Source organism: Acomys minous (assembly GCF_964271855.1).
Source record: "Acomys minous genome assembly, chromosome: 5".
Classification (NCBI taxonomy): Eukaryota; Metazoa; Chordata; class Mammalia; order Rodentia; family Muridae; genus Acomys; species Acomys minous.
The window spans coordinates 112,689,069-112,707,543 of record NC_140494.1 but is presented as its reverse complement, the minus strand read 5'-3'; the positions used below and the strand labels follow the sequence as shown (position 1 = coordinate 112,707,543).

Genomic DNA, 18,475 nt, shown 5'->3' with positions numbered 1-18,475 from the left:
GTTAAAGGCTTGGTCCTTAGGGTGTCACTGTAAGTGGGTGGTAGAAGTTTTTAAGTAGAGAGGCGGGGTTTAGTGAGAGCTGTTTAAGGTCATTGGGTCATAGTGTTGACCTTCCTCTTCATCTTTTAAGCTTCCTGCCCTTATTATGGTGTCTGTCTTGTCCAGAGCATTCGGGTCATGAAAACCTTTTTCAAAACTGTGAACCCAAATATACCTTTTCTCTGTATAAGTTGATTATCTCACTAGTTTGATACACCCAGAAATCTTGTTGACACAGATGTCTTGTGTTGTAGAGCTGATTGTACACTTCTGAGTGAGTGAGGCTGTTTAGAGGCAAGTCAGTAGCTAATCAGGATAATCTAAGCCTCTTCTCAGCCATATTGACACTTCTGTTGCTTTTTTTCAATGGCTTTCTTAAAGTGTTTTATAAAGGGGATCTTTTTTGAAGGGAGCAAGCTGGAGCAAGAATTGTTCGTTTTAGAAAATAAGAAATCATACAACGGAGAAACCACAAATACCTCCACATTTTTTCCCTATAAGTTCAGTGGATTCATGAGCTAGACTTGTGTCACTTGAGTGTGCTGTTACTTTTACCGAGTTAAAAAAAAAGATTTATACATACATACATACATACATACATACATACAGTATTCTGCTTGCAGGCCAGAAGAGGGTACCAGATCTCATTACAGATGGTTGTGAGCCACCAGGTGGTTGCTGGGAATTGAACTCAGGACCTTTGTAAGAACAGCTAGTGTTTTTAACCTCTGAGCCATCTCTCTAGCCTCTTCTCTTACTGGCTTTTATTCCAGTTGGTCAGTTTATGGTATTAGGATTGTATGCGCTGACATTTTCTTTCTGTTCTTAGGGACTGGACTCTAGTATTTTATTAAGAATAGTTTTAAGTATCCAGAGAAGTTGCAACAACTATATTATTGGATGCAAATATACTCAGTACCAAATTTTATAATTAGCCATTTGCAATATTTCCCTTATCATATTGCCATGTGTTGAACACATTGCCAGTGTCACTACATTTTTCCCATATTTTTCAGATTGCATGGTGTTAGCTGGAGTTCAGTTTTTGTTGACAGTACGTTTTGATGTGTAAATCCTCAGGCCATACAAGAAAGTGACAAATCAGAATTGAAAACATTTGATAGGTTGGCTGAAATGTATCCTTGTGTAGCTCAAACTTTTATCAAGGTGGAAATTACCATCATCTTGGAAAATTTGCTCACACTACTTGCTAATATTTTTATTTTGCTAGTTTATGGTTATATGTTTATACTGTAATGATTATATCAGTTGATCTGTCTGATTGCTTTTTTCTTTACACAAGGTTTGATGACAGAAAATCAGGCAATCCAGAGTCTTATGTTACCAAGATGGGTGGTAGTGGCACACAGCACACCTTTAATCCTAGCACTGGGGATGCAGAGGCAGGTGGATCTCTGTGAATTTAAGGCCAGATTGATCTACAAAGTGAGTTCCTTGGTAGCTAGGGCTGTTATACAGAGAATCCCAGAAACAGAGAAAACAGAAACAGGACAAACAAACAACAACAAAAATAGTTTATCTCACCATAAAACTACAAAGATCTGCTAGAAGTTAATAATAAAGTTGGAAATCCAGGTGATAGTTGGAAGAAGTCTCTGACAAAGCTTTGTGAGGAAAAGTTGCATGGGAATTCTGAATGGGGTGAAGGAAAGAGGGACTTAGTTGTTCCTTGTGTTTTTATATTTAGCATTTTATTTAGATAAACAAGTTGCCTGCCGCTGTAGTCCTTTCCGTTTAGTTTTTCCTTCATCTGATTGCTCTGAGGAAGTGAGATGGCAGTATTCACAGAGAAAGATACCTACATGTCTCTGAGAGAGTGGTAGAGAGATCTGGAGGAGTAGGCGTAGCAAATAATGCCTTCATGCAATCAGCTGGACACAGCCACAGAGTCACAGGGAGGGCTGAAGGGTTTTCCCAGGGGAAAATAATTTGAAATATATTTTCTTATGGAAGTCTTATAAGTTAGATTGTAGTATATTAATGTTAATATCTATTTGATAAGCAGATTTTCTCATAAACCTTTTATGAATTAAATGTGCTAGTAGCTTACTAAGTATACATTGGCTTTTTGCTAGAGAAATAATATAAATGTTATAGATTGTAGAAGTTAAGAATGAGAAATATAAAAATGTTGTTAGCAATACATATATAACAGAAACATCAGTGTCAACACAACTTTCTTGAACTTATAATTTTGTTGTATGCATTATATAGTTTACATATCTGTGTTAGATTTTCTGTTCCTGTGCCAAATACCATATCCAAAAGCATCGTGGGGTCGAAAGCGTTTATTTTATCTTATACCTTGTAGCCCAAGGAAGTCAGGGTAGGAACTCAAGGTAGGGACCTAGAAGCAGGAATTGATGCAGAGGCCATGGAGGAATGCTGCTTACTGGTTTGCTCATGGCTTGCTCATCTTTCTTTTCTTTTCTTTTCTTTCTTTCTTTTTCTCTCTTTCTTTCTAAAGATTTATTTACTTATTATTATGTATACAGTGTTCTGCCTGCATGTACACCTGCAGGCCAGATGAAGGCATCAGATCACATTATAGATGGTTGTGAGCCACCATGTGGTTCCTGGGAATTGAACTCAGGTCCTCTGGAAGAGCAGTCAATGCTCTTAACCTCTGAGCCATCTCCCTAGCCCTCATCTTGCTTTCTTATAGCACCCAGGACCACCAGTCCAGGGGTGGTATCACCCACATCAATTATGAATCAAGAAAATGTATCACAAACTTATCTGTAGGCTAGTCTTAGGGAGGACTTTCTCACTGAAGAAAGATCCTCTTCTCAAATGACTAGCTTGTGTGAAGATGACATAAAACGATCCAGGATAATAACAAACATGGAAAATTGTCTAAAATATATTAATAACATCATAAACTATTTTAGTAAGTTTGTTGTTTCTAATTTAGTATGTCTAATTTATTCAAAATTGACTATTTATGAAAGGAATATTTTGTGCATGCTTACTATCCTAATATAACAGTTATGCATCTTCCCAAAACTTCTAATGACCCTTGCTAATTCATCTTTATTGCCTTTTCTGAGTAGTTGGTTCACTGTAGTACAGAATTAAAAGCTAGGAAGCTCACAGTCTAGTATACTGTGAAATAGCTTGTATCCAGATTAAAAATACGTATAATGCAGCATATTTTATGTTTTCTTATTGGCCAGTCTTTTCACACAGCCTGTCAGATGGTACTAGGATACTATTAGTATCCTTAATTTAAGGAGTTTAATCCCCTCCCCAATTCATAATTGCAAAGTTTTCCACACATTTTCCTGACTACTATGCCAAAGACTTTTAAAAATTATTTTTATTACTTTAAACTGTGACTGCGTATGTCTGTGTGGGCATGTGAAGGATGTGCTGGTATCCTTGGAGATCGCAACTCATGGAGAGGCAGTTGTGAGCCTCCTACATAGGTGTTGGAACTTAACTCTGGTCTTGTAGAAGAGGAATACTCATTCTTAGCTGCTGGGCCATCTCTGCAGCCCTGTACCAAACACCAGCTTCTCATTCTGTCTCTTCATGTAACAGGAGCTGTGCTGTTTTAGCCAAGTACTGGCAATTGCTATTACTGGCTGTAGTTAACGGAGAGTTATCCAACATTTCAAAAACATGAGTCATTCCCTGTCACTCATCATAGAAGCCATGCCATGATCCTGTTCCTTTCCTCAGTAGTCACTCAGTTACTCACTTAGGATAAGTGAGCAGTAGCTTCGGGTTCTCAGTGCTATGCTTTGGTGGTCTTAGAGCGTTGGCTTTGTTCAAACAGTACAGTCTGTTAAGTACTGCTAATCCTTCTTGTCTTTGGGCTCAATTTAGTTGTCATAGGATATTTTCCAGAGTTCATATAGGAAATTTCTATAGCTGACAGAATGTTGAGTTGCAAATACTGTATTAGTCATTTTGCTTTAAGTTTACATTTTCCTAGTATAGAAATTTAAGTTTGCACTTTGCAATTTAATACAATTTTTGTTTTACCTGGGAAACAGCTTTGTCTTATGACCATTTCTTGCTTTATCCCATTGTTTCTGCTGCAGAAGCATTTTAAACAGTACAGCTTTAGCAATAGAACAAAATGAAAGGTTTTGCCTAATGCCTGTCATATTCACATTTAAATCCCCTTTAGCCTTCAGGGAGCTATTAGTTAAAATGCCACATAGCTCAGTTTCTGGACAGTATTTTAGGTGCTTGTAATTACCAATGAGAATAGAAAGTGTAGTCATTTTTGGAAAGTTTTTTTTTTTTTGTTGTTATATTGCAACTACTTTTCTAATTCCTTCTTTTCTCCGTTTACACAGAAAAAAGAACCCTCTAAATCCAGTGTCAAGAAAAAATTAACCAAAGTTTCAGAAGCAAAAAAAGTAATGAAGAGAAATTTTAAAGTCAACAAGAAAATAACATTTACTGATGAAGGGGAGGTAAGAGTCTATAAATATGCTATTTCTGAACTACATCTCAGGGATTATGGAGCTTGGCTTTCTTGCTGACAGGCCATTTGTTATTTTTTTAAAAAAAAAAAGTCTCTCAGCACACTGGTAGCTTCCTTTTTATGTTCCTGTAGGCCTTTATTAGCTGTGTGGCCATGGACAAGAGTTTCTTAATGCAATAAACCGAAGTTCTTCTTGGTGATACCTGCAGTGAAATGATGTTAAATTCCATTCTTTATAGAAAATATTTTCTCATCATTATTCATCAGCGTGTTACCTGGGAACAAGCACAAGAATACTAACATAGTTACCTACCAGAGCATCTTTAGCATGGCTCTGTAAACTGCCTGATTTGCAGTTCCTCAGTTATATATGCTGTGCTTGCATGGTCACTGCTTGGCAGGCTCGTGGAAGGGATTCTCTGCCTTTAAGTAATTTTATATTTAGGTGCTTCCTTTTCATTTTGCCTTTATCTGGGCCCGATTGTAAATACATACTTCTATCTTATTTCTTAGAAGAGGTCATTATTTTAAGAATAACTGTTTTGTTTTCAAATGACCAGGCAAACCTAGGACATCAGGTAAATTCCCCAAAGAATGAAAACTAGTTCCTGGTAGAACAAAGCCTTCAAAATTTTCATCTCATGACCTCATTCCCACCACCCTACAATTTCCCTAACCGTCCTAATCTAAACATCGCACAGTAACATTATAATCTCATTGCTCTCAACCTTCCTTTTCATTTTTTAACAGAAATTGTTAATATAACCCCACATTCTTATTTGAGGATTATAACTTTCTTTTGTATTTCTCCACAAAGAAAGGTATTTTGTTCATTGTTGAATTCCTAGCCTGTGCTACCATGCTAGCATGTATTCAACCCTCAGAATAATGTTTTGAGTACTCTGTTACTCTAGTAAACTAAGAGCTTTTCATAGTGATTTAAAAAAAAAAGCATTTCATTATCAATGCCACGTTGATGAAATAGTCTGTGTCCAAAGGGGGCACGCTTCATCTTCATTTGGAAGTTAAAGAACTTGATGTTGTTTGGGGTATAAGGATGAGCTGCAGAAAAACAAGATACAGGGTAAGTCAGGGTTGCTAAAAGTGGAAGATGAAGCCAGTATACATGAAAAATATAATCATTGTAAAATTATTATCGAGAAGTGAGCTAGAGAAGAATGCAGTTGTGTCTAGTGCTCTGTAAAACGAGTGCTCTCACACTAATGAGCTTAGCATGCTGTAGAGATCAGCTGCACAGATAACAGTAATTAGCTCCAAGATGATTATAAATCTCTTAACTGTGTAATATTGCAATGTGTGCTTGTTGCTAAGAGGAGCTGCTTGTGGCTATGCATGCTACTGAAACTTGTGAACCTCTAAAAGATGGGCTGCTATTCGTTTAATCCACAGAAGGGTATGTTAATTTCCCTCTGTGAACCAAATTGGACGAGAAGTTGGAGTAATTGGTATTATCAGTTCATCACTTTGGATCCCTTTTTGCAGCTGTTTGGGGCTCAGGGATTACTGACACAGTTTGCCATGTCCTTTTACCACCACCATTGGCTGCCATAAGAACAAGGTTGTGGTCATCTCATCTTGTAAAATGGCTTCAGTAGCAAAGATGTATAAGTACCTGTGCGTTGTTAAATGAACATTTCTGTTTGCAAGAAGTTAATCAGCATACTTTTAAGTCAGAGGTACATATTTTAAATGCTCTGGAAACCAGTTGCTAACTTAAAGCATTAGAATTATTTTTGTCTAAATTGTTTAGAGCTTATACTTTCATAGTGTGAGACAACAGAGATTATTGAGTTGCCTCTTCTTATATCTGCAAGGGACACAGGTGTCCAGAGCATAATACATTTATTTAGTATGACACACTAAACTAGTAAAATAGCCAGAACACTCGCCAAGTCTCCTTTTGGATTCAGCTACTAAGCACTTTGTTCCTACCCGTAATTTAACCATGTGAAATCAGGAGCAGTCCATGAAACCCAAACCAATTTTCTCCTTTATAGTTAGTTATTTTAATCTGTGTAATACCAGTTGATATGTGACTCATTGACAAATTTCAATTTTCACATACTGTTACGAGTTCTGAGGATGAATGAGCAAGCTATATAGATAGATACCCATTAGGATATTCGGGCTAATAAAAGAAACAGGAATGTAAAACAGCACATTTTGATGAGCTGTGTTAGAGGCATATACAAGGTACCTGAATGTAGCTCAAAAGAGATAAATTGTCACCCAGCGTTCTGCTCTGCACAGATGATTTGGAGCTTATTTAGTTGCACAGAGAACAGAACATTAACAATTTTGGGGAGTGTTTTAGCCTTTAATTATGCTCTTACAGTATAATGACAATATTATCTTGGCTGTAGGGTTTTTTCTATGGCATCTTACTTTAATTTTGAAGTTTATGAGCTGGTATAAAAAATAATACATTGCAAGATAAAGGTATGGATATATCCTATTTGAAGCAGGTCCACAAAAGCAAACAGTTTCTGTAGCCATTCCCTTCATCCTGCCCTCTGCTTACCCTTTCCTATCTTTAGTTGGTTCAGCAGTGGCCACAGATTCAGAAATGTGCTACAAAAGATGTGGAAGAAGAAGAAGAAGGTGATGACAGTGGTGGTATCAACTTAGACAAAGCAAAGGAAAGGCTTCAGGAAGAGGACAAATTTGACAAAGAAGAATATAGGAAGAAAATTAAGGCAAAGCATCGGGTAAGCATTTTGTATTGAATTACAACCATGATCCTAATATGTTTAACTGTTCACTAGAAGTGCACTGATAATATTACTTTGATCACTGTTTTCAGTGTTACTTCTTCTGTGGCTGAATAGGCACTTATTTGTTCCTTTTGCTCTTCTGCTGAAGCCTGTGTAATACAGACTGGCCACTGAAGTCTCTCGGTTTAAGTGACTTGAGTAGTATTACTGTATTTTAATGTTACAGTTTGTGTGCCAGTTAGTAGTGTCCATATCAATCATGGGCCACCTAGTTGAGGTTATATTGTATGATTATATTGTAACTCTCTTGGTTTTAAGTGTTCTATCTGATATGTGACAACAATGAAATAACTGACACCTGACTGTATGCAAATTTCTTATTGTGAGATAATTGGTGTTTCACTTGTAATTGTAGAAATACAGAGATATCCCATGTTCTCCTCTTGTAGAATTTTGTCATCACCAGAATGTTTTATAAGTGAAATTATACAATATATAGCCTTTTGGAGTTATCCTTTTTAAAAATTTAGCGTTATTTCCTGGGAATTCACCAAATTGGTGTATATCAGGGCATTTCCTTTAAAAAAAAAACCTTTAAGAGATTTATATTTCTCTTATGTGTGTATTTGCTTGAATATATGTATGTATACCACATGTGTGACTTGTTCCCGAAGAAGCCAAAAGGGGGCATCAGATACCCTGGAGCTAAGTTACAGACAGTTGGGAACTGCTGTGGGTGTTGGGAACTAAATCTGGGTCCTCTGAAAGAGGAGAGGTGCTCCTAACTGCTGAGCTGTCTCCATGCTGAGCTGTCTCTAGCCCCTTTTTGTCTTTTTAAGTACTGACTAGTGATCTGTTGTAAGAATGGACTAAGGATTGCTCACTGATCAACTTACTGAAGGACTAGTGTTTCCTGAATCTTTTCCTTATGATTACTTGATGATATTTTATAAGAGAGAATATTTCTATAAGGCCCTGGTGACTTTGAACTTCAGTTTTCTGTTACCTTTGTTGGGGACATTTGTATTATTGTCCTGCCATATTATATAACTCCTCAGAAATGGGTATTAACCACTAGATTAATGAATCAGTAGATGAGCTAAAGCATATTTACATTTTAAAATAAGTTTCTGCAGCATGCTTCTAAAGTAGTGAGTGATTTCAGGATGGCACAATGTAATATTTGAGAATCCTAGTCATGTTACTAAATTATATTTAAGAAGCCTTTTATACTTTTGGGATTATTATTTACATAACTTTGAAAAGGATTCTTGTAGATTTTCACTCTTTTCTTTTTTTTTAAACTTTGTAACTATTTAATGGACCAGATCATGTTTTTCTTTTATAAGAGAGATCAGGAGTTAACCTTTTTTTTTTTTTTTTTTTTGTTTTTTTGAGACAGGGTTTCTCTGTGTAGTCTTGGCTGTTCTAGACTTGCTTTGTAGTCCAGGCTGGCCTCGAACTCATAGCGATCCGCCTGCCTCTGCCTCCCGAGTGCTGGGATTAAAGGCGTGTGCCACCACGCCCGGCCATTTTTAAAAGATATGATATAACTTTAGATACTGTTTGACAGAACCAAAGAAAAAAGTGTATATTGAAGATGGCTTCAGGGACAGAAATGAGTGTTGCCAAAAACATGTAGAGAACCGGTTGAACTATAAAGGCTGAGGCTGGGTGCTTATGTTACTAAGAGAACTAAGTATTGCCTTTAGTATAGTATATAAATTGAAATTTCACATTAGCTATATGTTAAGATCGTAACAAATACTAGGAGTCTCAACAGCTTGTTTGCCAAAGTTTAATTTACACTATGCTCCGAGAATTTATCTGGGAGTTAAATTGATTTATAAAAATATTTTATGCTTTATTATTTAAAAATTGTAATCAACTGTAAAAGAAATGTGAATAATTTACATAAAAGAAGATTATTTATTTTTTCCTGTGTGGAAATCATCTATAGAATATCATTACTAGAACTTTTAGAAAGTGAATTTCAAGCGGGCTAGTTATCCATGCAATCACATTATGGAGTGTCAAGGTAGAATAGAAGATACATTATCCTCAGTCCTCAGGAAAAGTATTTAAACCAGTACAAAGTAGATTTTTTTTGGTTATTCTCTGAATGAGTAATACATCCACATGTTCTTGAAATCAAGATGATGAAAATGACCAAATATTGTGGCTCACACCCATACCCACCTCTTTTTCTTTTCTGGTAGCTACCTACATTAATCACCTTTGTTTGTCTGGTTGAGACAAAGTCTCAACAGTTCCATAGACTGGCCTAAAACTTGCTGTGTAGCCAAGTGTTACCTCCAATTCCTCACCCTCTGCTTTAGCCTCTTGAGTACTGTTATTAATGCCTTACAACACTGTGCCAGGTTACTTGAGAGCACTACTTTTATGCAAATAGTAGCAAGTCAGATATGTATTTTAATATTTATTTACTTTAGACATGGTCTCATTCATTAGCTCAAGCTGAGTTAGAATTCCCTTTGTAGATTGGTGTTGCCTGGAACTTGCGATGGTCCCTGCTACTCTCTCTTCAATAGAGTTGCAAATGAGTGCTATCATACCTGCCCGGAAGATTCTCTGCTTCTTACATGAAAAGTAGCCTCTGTATATGACGTGCTCCACACCTCTCTTACTTTCTTTTCAACTTTTCGGGTCTTTTCCTCTGTACTGTTGAAATATAGCACACCTTTTATATTCTTTCAGGATGAATAGAGCAATTCTGTGTTGACAGAGTTGAACAAGGTATAGCCAGGACTTTACATCCTACTCTAGAAGCTGGCACCTCTGTAATGAACAGAGCCAGTCTTTTAAAAAGCAACCGAATGTAACAGTTGTGTTCTATAGAAGGTGCCCCTTGACATCCCTTCCAAACAGAATCCTGAAAATTGCCATGCTGCTAACTCAGTAAAGCATAATGACAAGTAACTAGAGGGGTCATTTCCTAAAGCTGAGTGCAAACACTGCCTGGAATATGACTGGTTTCTTGGTAGAATTTTCAATGGTAAAGTCATCTTATGTGCACAACTTTTGTGTTTTAACATGGAAAAGTATGCATTTTGAGTACATTGAATTTAATGTATAATGAAGTAGGTACCTAAGACATTATGTAGTCTGCTCTCAGTATTGTGGAATATATTTCTGCCCAGAGATCAGAGTTTCTTAGATGGCATGTTTTAGTGTTTGGCTGAAGGAGTGCTTGGCCATAAACAGCAGATGCCTCGCCCTGAGAATGCCTTGCTTATCTAATTGGGACCTAATATCAGTCACTAGTTTGGCTTCAGTTTCCTTATCTGGAAAATGATGAGGAGTGCAGTTAATTTGTAATGAATGTACAATTTTCTAGATTTTTAGATTTAAGTTGGACAATAGAATTTTGATTTGTGAAGCTCTCTTCATGGCAAATCAGGTTATTTGCTACTTGATGATTACTTCCCTCGCGGCCTCTTACTTCTTAAGAGCCGCCAAATCTTACTGTGAAAATTGTTTTCTAAGCTTGAGCACATTATTTTGTTCTAATTGTTTTACTTGAACACATTGTTGATTTTGAGATAGTATTTTTTAAAATAATTCAGCATGTTTAAAAAATTTATTTTTATTCTATGTGCATTGGTATTTGCCTGCACATATGTATGTGTGAGGGTGTCAGATCTTCGAATTACAGACAGTTTATAAGCTGTCATGTGGGTGCATGGAATTGAAACAGTCAGTGCTCTTAACCACTCAGCCATCTCTCCAGACCCCTTAGTGTATTTCTATAATGACAGTTTTAGTTCTTCTAACCTTAGGTTTGCCTTTGTTTTGAAGATGTGCCGTATGTCTTCATTGAGGCTGTCACTGAGCATGTCAGTTCTGTGATAGTATATTGAGAAGAGTTTCATGTCCCAATAAAATTTTGATAGTATTAACTTTAAGGCCTATCACTCAAATTTAGTTCCTGGAGACAGAAAAAGGTGGAGAAACTTTTGATGCAAAATTATGAGTCTGCAAAATGTCATCTTCTAGGCAGTGCCCGTTCATTGCAGTGATGAACTTACAGCGTATTGGTATGAGGCCTGCTGGGGACTGGCCGTTGGTTGTGGTGGAGAGCACAGGATCTGCCCTTACTGCTGAGCTGTGGCAGCCTCTGAGAGAGGAGGGCTGATCGTCTTTAGTCAATGTACCCAATAGTGAGCATACTAGGCTCCAATAGATAATTCTAAACCCGGGACTACACAGATGGCCCTAGCTAAACTTAGTGGGTGAAAAAGAGATTTATAGAGAAAGGTTGCTAATGTGAGGGAGGGGGATAAGAAAAGGTAGATGTGAAAGTAATCGGTATGAGTTATGAAACTGTCAACAGAAGTAATTTTAAAAAATTACACAATCAGATTCAAAGTATAAAGAACATTTTATGAAAGTTATGAATAAATGATAATATATTAGAATATATAATATATATAATAAATCAAAAAGAGAAAGTGAGAGAATATAACAAAAATTCATACATGCAGTCAAAACACCCATACACAAAATAAATGTATAATACACACACACACACACACACACACACACACACACACACACACATATATATATATATGAAATGAAAAAGCAAGAGAAGGTGAGAGAGAATATTAAAAAAAAACCTTAATTTACTCCAGGCACTAAATCCACTAAAAGTTGAGTAAAACTTGGAAAAAAAAAAAACCCACCATGCATATGGGATGCAACTGAATAAAATCTATGTGGGAGGAAGAAACACCATCAATCTGATCATGTTTCTGCATTTGGCTTATTTATAAAGAGATGTCACTTGGGGTTTCATAAGTTTTAGAATTTTTAAACGCATGTTTGAAATATGTCAGGATGATAATTTTATGTTAAAAGATAATTATTTAAGTGAGCTCAGTGTAGGCTTTGTCCCTTTTCAATCCTACTTTATTTGGGATTCTTTAATCCTTATACCTCCCTTCCAGCCCACCTGCCCTAGATAGGAGGGAAAAGAGGTTAATGGGAACAGGAGAAGTAGACCTTTGTGGGAGCGATTCCCCTGGCGTAGTCGGCAGGATTTCAGCAGACCAGCAATCCAACCAAAGCTGCTGCTGGAACCTGGAACAGCAGATGGAACACGGAGCCTCGATGTGTTCTCTGGCATGGTTCTCCCTAGGAGCGTCTGGAAGTAGAACAATGAACAGCCAAACAATACCAAGACCCAAAAAGCCCCGCCTCCTGTTTTGGGCATATATATATATATATATATATATATATATATATATATCCTCTCGAGTTGGTACTAAGATGTGTTTCAGTTGGCAAAAACCAATCCCCCACATGAGGTGGTGTGTCTTCTAGTGGATAAAGATCACCTGTTCTCTCACAAATCTGTTCCCCATCCCACCCTTGGGATAAAAACAAAAACATGTTTAGATCCACTACATAACCCACACTTGGGATCAAAACAAAAATGTCTACAATTCAGACTTAATGATTCAGTTAGGCAGTAGTGTTTCCTTTAAAAAGTCATGGTTGCTGTTGGAGGCTGGAGAGATGGCTCAACAGTTAGAACATGTGCTGCTCTTGCAGAGAACCAGTTTAGTTCCCAGAATCCACTCAGTGGCTCACAATTATCTGTAATTCCTGTTTCAAAATATCTGATCCCCTTTGCTCGCCTCTTTGCGTACAAGGCTTGCACATTCATACATACATGCAGTCAAAACACTCATACACAAAATAAATAAATTAAATAAGAATTGCCGTATAGTTTGAATGTCCTCAGCCATTGTCTCAGGTCTTCATGTTGGTCCAGGTATTCATTCTCTGTATTATACACCTATCTTTGACTTACACTTTTGTCTACCAATACCTGGAAGCTATCAAATTTCTTCTGTAACAGCAGTATTCATCCTTTTCTTAAAAGCTTTAGAAAACTGAGATACAGAGTTCTCTTTGTATTTTTTGAAATTTAAGTCTCACTGTATTTTAATCTGTATTTAAAAAAATTTAAAGACATGAGTGTTTTATCTGTATGTATGTCTATGACCCACATGTATGCAGTGCTAATGGGGACCAGAAACACGTGTTGACATCTTTGGAACTGGAGTTACAGATGTTTGTGAGCCACCATGTTGGTGCTGGGAACTGAACTGAGGTCCTTAGGAAGACCAACACTATCCCCTAACAACTGAACTATCTCTTCATCCCCCAATTATATTCTAATGTGAATAGTTTTACATATTTAGAGGTATAGCATGGTGTTTTGCTGTATGTATACATTGTAGAATGATGAAATTTGGCTAACATCGATCATTTCAAGGTACAATATCTTTGTAGTATGAACACTTAGAATCTTTTCTACTAGCTACTGTGAATATATAGAATATTATTTTTCAATTATTCACCATTGTATGCAAAAGATCCCTAGAACCTATTATGTCTGAATGAAATTTTATGTTCTTTGACGAAGACACCTCCCTCACTTCAAAGTTAATCATTATTCTATTTTATATTTCTGTGAGCTTAGCTTTTTAGATTCCATACCAGTGATATTTTTCTGGACTTGGCTTATTTACTTATCATGATGTCCATAGATTGTCACAAATGATAGAATATACTGCTTCTTCATTGATAAAATTTTGTATGAATATTAAGATTTTAATTTTTTTATTTTGGGCAAAAGAAATGTAATATGATAGTATAAATAGGAGTAGACACACTGCTTCTGTATAGAAATGAGTAACTACCCGTGGACTTCTGGTGCCTTCTCTAACTGTTTTAGGTTATTTAACAGTTTTATTTGATTTTTTTTCATGAGTTTGCACTGTTTTATTTCTGAGACTTACTGGTAGCTGTAGTCAGTAGGCTCTTCTATATAGAACAGTGTGAAATGTTCATCAGAAATAAAGATGCTGCAAAATTACAGTTCTCCATAAGAAAGGATCAGCAAATGAGGGAATTGTAAAGACAGCTCTACTCTGGCACAAAGACAAGAGGTTTTGGGATATCCATTAAAGCTGTTGTTGCTGAAGTGGGCTGAACATTTTGCTCTGTGCTGTGCTGCCATTTTAGCTCTGCCAAATTACTTGTGTTTTGCTTGATCTCTGCTATTACAGCTGATGACGCAGAGAAAGGACCCCAGAGAAGAAGGCTCTCATTCTTTGGAGTTCTCTTTGAAAGCTTTATTCATATTGTTTTGTGCATTTAAAGAGGACAGTCCTGTCAAGAAATTGGTTTGGACTACTTGAGAAAGTGGTGCAAGCCCAGCTTTGGTTCCACTTAGTGGTGAACATGAGAAAAACAGGAAAGCATTAAGGGGGCATTTTAGAAAATCTGATGTGTTGTTGACACAGAACTAATTTGATAAAGAATCTTGGTGACTTGATTTTAAACCATATGTGACAGATCAAGAAATAAGGAGATTGTTATAAGCCATGTTAAAAATAGTAAAGACACTATTGATAGTAGCAAGTAGCATTAGTTAACTGGGCCCTGTATAAATACTTTATATACTCTGTGAGCTATTGCATGCTTACAATTAACTTCTGAAATAAGAGAACCAGTCTCCTTCTAGAATATAAGATTAAAACTTAGAAGAGTCAAGTAATATGTACAGGTTCCCACATCTTAACAAATAGAGCCTTCACTGGGGTCCCTGCTACTGAGTAAACTTGGTTTAGCTCAAACCATGACACATTGTCTTACACTACAGGGCAGTTCTGAAGTAGTGAGTAAAAATGTAGAAGGAGATAGTAGAAGTGGGCATTGGGCTTTGAAGACACAATGGTGATAAATAATGGAAGCTGTATTTCCAAAGAGATGTAATTAGTCTCAAATAAATTCAAAGACAAAATAACCATTGTAGTTAACCATATAGTTTAGGGCCCCAGACCAGTGCTTTTTCCTGAATGATGATTGCATGGCAGTGTAGATACTAGTGCAAGAATCTAGTTTCCAGTGGGTGTTGCCATTTAAAAGTCTAGGCAATATTAGAGACTACAAGCCTGCTTATGTAAGAAATCTTACTAAGGTTAAAAAGTAGATCATGAGGGTAAGGGACTACTGATACTGAGCACTTGGCATTTAACTCCAACAGACACTCATGAGAGAAGTCTTTTAGTTCATCAGTTGTGTGATAAATCTTTGAGATGTTTCATCTTCCTTTTTTCTCTGTTGTACAGATATAAAATTATAGATGCCATGTAGTATTTGAGAGCTGGATAGGTGGTTAACATGGAGAATGGTTGGAGAGCAGGGAGGTTGGTGCTATTGGAAATGGGACTGACAGGGCTGGGTCACACACCACAATGGTTACAGGATGCTCAGCTGTTTCTGTTCTGCTCTATACCCAAAGCCCATACACATACATCATAAGGCCTGGTGCATGGCAGCACAGTGGAGATTTTAGCCATGAACTATGAAGTGACTGCTTTCATGCATTTTTGTTAGATTATTCTAGATCCCCATACCCCTCCCTGCTCTATGTATCACTGTCCTGTTCATGTTTAGCCTTGGAATATGGATACATTGAAGAACCTTGGTCTTGTGGTTCTGAGAAGGGTGCAGCTTTACTGGGTTTTTGTTCTTACAGAACAGGAGTTGTCTTCATAAAACTTTTATATCTCTCTTGCACATACTTTCATTGAGCCAGGTTCTCCCTCCGTACACGCAAAAGAGCAATGAATGTAATATTGAAGTGACAGTAGATGCCCCTCTGGTCTCATGTGATAACTGGCAGGGTTGCTTGATATACATTCAAATAGTTTGTGCTCCCATTATGTGCTAAAAACAAGATATATTTCTAAACCTGCAAATTCCATATGACCAGAGAATGATAAAAACACGAGTGCCGTGACCTGACTGCCGACCACAGTCATGCTTCATGGTACTTGCTTTGTTCCCCTCGAGGTGAAGCTCAGCATTTCTGAGACTTCAAAGGAAGATAGTAGGTATATATAGAGAGAGTAGTTTGTACCTTGAAATGTGATTTTCTGTTTTCTTCTTTGTGAATTTGACCTTCATTATCGAATTTCATGCTTCCCTTTTACTTAATCATTTGTAGCATAGTAGAACTAAAGATAAAATTCTGTCTTTTTGCATGGTATAAAATAGTTTTTTGGTCTCAGTATGTTCTCAAAGATGAAATTTTAAAAAGGAATTTATTAGACTATGTAAACTAAGTGACTTAAGGGAGACCTGAGACCTCAGTCATTGAGCCTAATAATTAATGTTCAGGTCCCACTTGTATCTAATCCAGCCTTTGTCTTTGTCTCCTCGCAGACTCGTAAGTGACAGCCTTTCTTGTTTCAGTAGAGAAAAAAGCGCTTCTCAGTATCCATTTCCAGATCCTGGGTTACTGTAATGCTACTTCTTGTTCTTCTGCTTTTTTGTTTGAAGGCCATTTTTTCTTTCTAAAATGCTCGTAGCTTTTTATGGTAAAGGAGCTCCAAAGAGAGAATAGCAGGATGTGAGTGATAAAAAAGATAACAGTTTTCTAATGATTGGTTTTAAACTGCTTTTTCTTTGTTTCACCCAGATTTTGAAAGATAGTTGTTCTTTATGTCTCCCCCTCCCACACACTCACTCTTATGTCTCGGCCATATTCACTTCCATTGCTATTAGTCTGTGGATCTCTCGCACCTACATGATGTCATTAGAGGAAAATATAAAAGGAAATACTGGATTCATTGAGTTAATAGCTCACAAGTTTGAACTTTTATTCAGTTATTAACTTTGTCATTGTGTGTGCATACAAGTGTGAGTTTCTTCTCATGGGTACACTATGTTGTGGGAGTTCACACTCCATGGCACATTTGTTTAGATCAGAGGATGACTTTGTGGAGAGGTGCTTCCTCTCACCTTTGTGTGTATTCTGGGAGGTGAGCTCAGGCCATCAGCGTTGTACAGAAAGTACTTTTACTTGCTGAGTCACTTTGAGGCTTCAGCCCTGGCCTTTAAATATCGTTGAGGGATTGGAGAGCTGGTTCAGCAGTTAAGAGCACACACTGCCCTTGTAGAGGACCTGAGTTTTGTCTCAGTAGCTCACATCAGGTGATATGAAGTCACCTCTAACTCTTAGCTCCAGGGATCAGATAACTTCTTCTGAGCTTTGTAGGCTTCTTCACAACTAACACGTGCACCTGCCTTGACCCTAACACAACAATATAAACAGAACTAAAAGAAAACTAGATTTTTGTTTTGTTTTGTTTGTTTTTGGAGACAGGGTTTTCCTGTGTAACCCTGGCTGTCTTGTATCTTACCTGGTAGACCAGGCTGGCTTTAAACTCACAGAGATCCACCTACCTCTATTTCCTAAGTGCTGGGATTCAAGACGTGCACTACCATAGTCTGGTTTTTTTGGGTCTTGTTTTGTTTTGTTTTGTTTTGTTTTTAGACAAGGTTTCTCTGTGTAGCCTTGGCTGTCCTGGATTTGCTTTGTAGACTAGGCTGGCCTTGAACTCACAGTGATCCACCAGCCTCTGCTTCCTGAGTGGGATTAGTAAATTAAATATTAGTAAGATAGAATATTATCTAGTAACAGTAGTGGACTAATTTTGAGATTTTGGGTGACAATAAATATTTTTCTGTTATGGCTAATATGGCTTGATCAAAAGCCCAAAGATTAAAAACAACAACAACAACAAACCAAAAAGCCCAAACATAGAGAGCCTAGGTTTATAAACGTGAAAGGGTTTCTCTGATACAAACATATCAACATTTTCTTTATAACATTGAAATTCCATTTTAGATGCTTTTATATGCTAAGAGAAGGCAAGTTATTGAATAATTACAATAAATTTTGTTTGACTGTTAAGTTGTAAATTTTCTATTTATGGTTCTGTGCACAAAGAGCCTGAAAAAGTTAAATACATATGTTAGGTCCTGCTGCAGGGCATGGCTGCCTTGCCCTCTACCTAGGGATGGGCCTTTTCCTCTCCCAGAGATTCACTTTATTAACCAGACAGTTTGGTTCCAGAGTCCCCTCTTCTTTCCCCCACCTCCCTACCTTCTCTTTTTCCCTCCCCCTCTCACCTCCAACAAACACTTCCCCTTTCCTTTCTCCTCCTGTGCTGCTTCAAATAAACCTGCATTTATATTATAGCTTCATTGCCAATTAGCTCATTCTGTTTGTTTAATCAATCAACATAAAATATATCCAGGATAAAATAACAATAAAATGAAAAGACTTGATTATTAATAAGACAGTACCGTTAGCACATACTGATAAGAGAAGACACTGCGTCTGACCTTA

At 37.0% G+C, this 18,475-nt stretch overlaps 1 protein-coding gene across 1 annotated transcript in view; it reads left to right on the top strand.

Moving 5' to 3' along the window:
• The window catches only part of DDX10 (DEAD-box helicase 10), a 129,054-nt gene that overhangs the window by 76,469 nt on the left and 34,110 nt on the right, over positions 1 to 18,475 (top strand). Inside the window, exons 14-15 of the mRNA XM_084781378.1 lie at positions 4,371 to 4,490; positions 7,060 to 7,230. Of these exons, the coding sequence (XP_084637504.1) occupies positions 4,371 to 4,490; positions 7,060 to 7,230 (291 nt within the window). The remainder of the gene's footprint in view (positions 1 to 4,370; positions 4,491 to 7,059; positions 7,231 to 18,475) is intronic.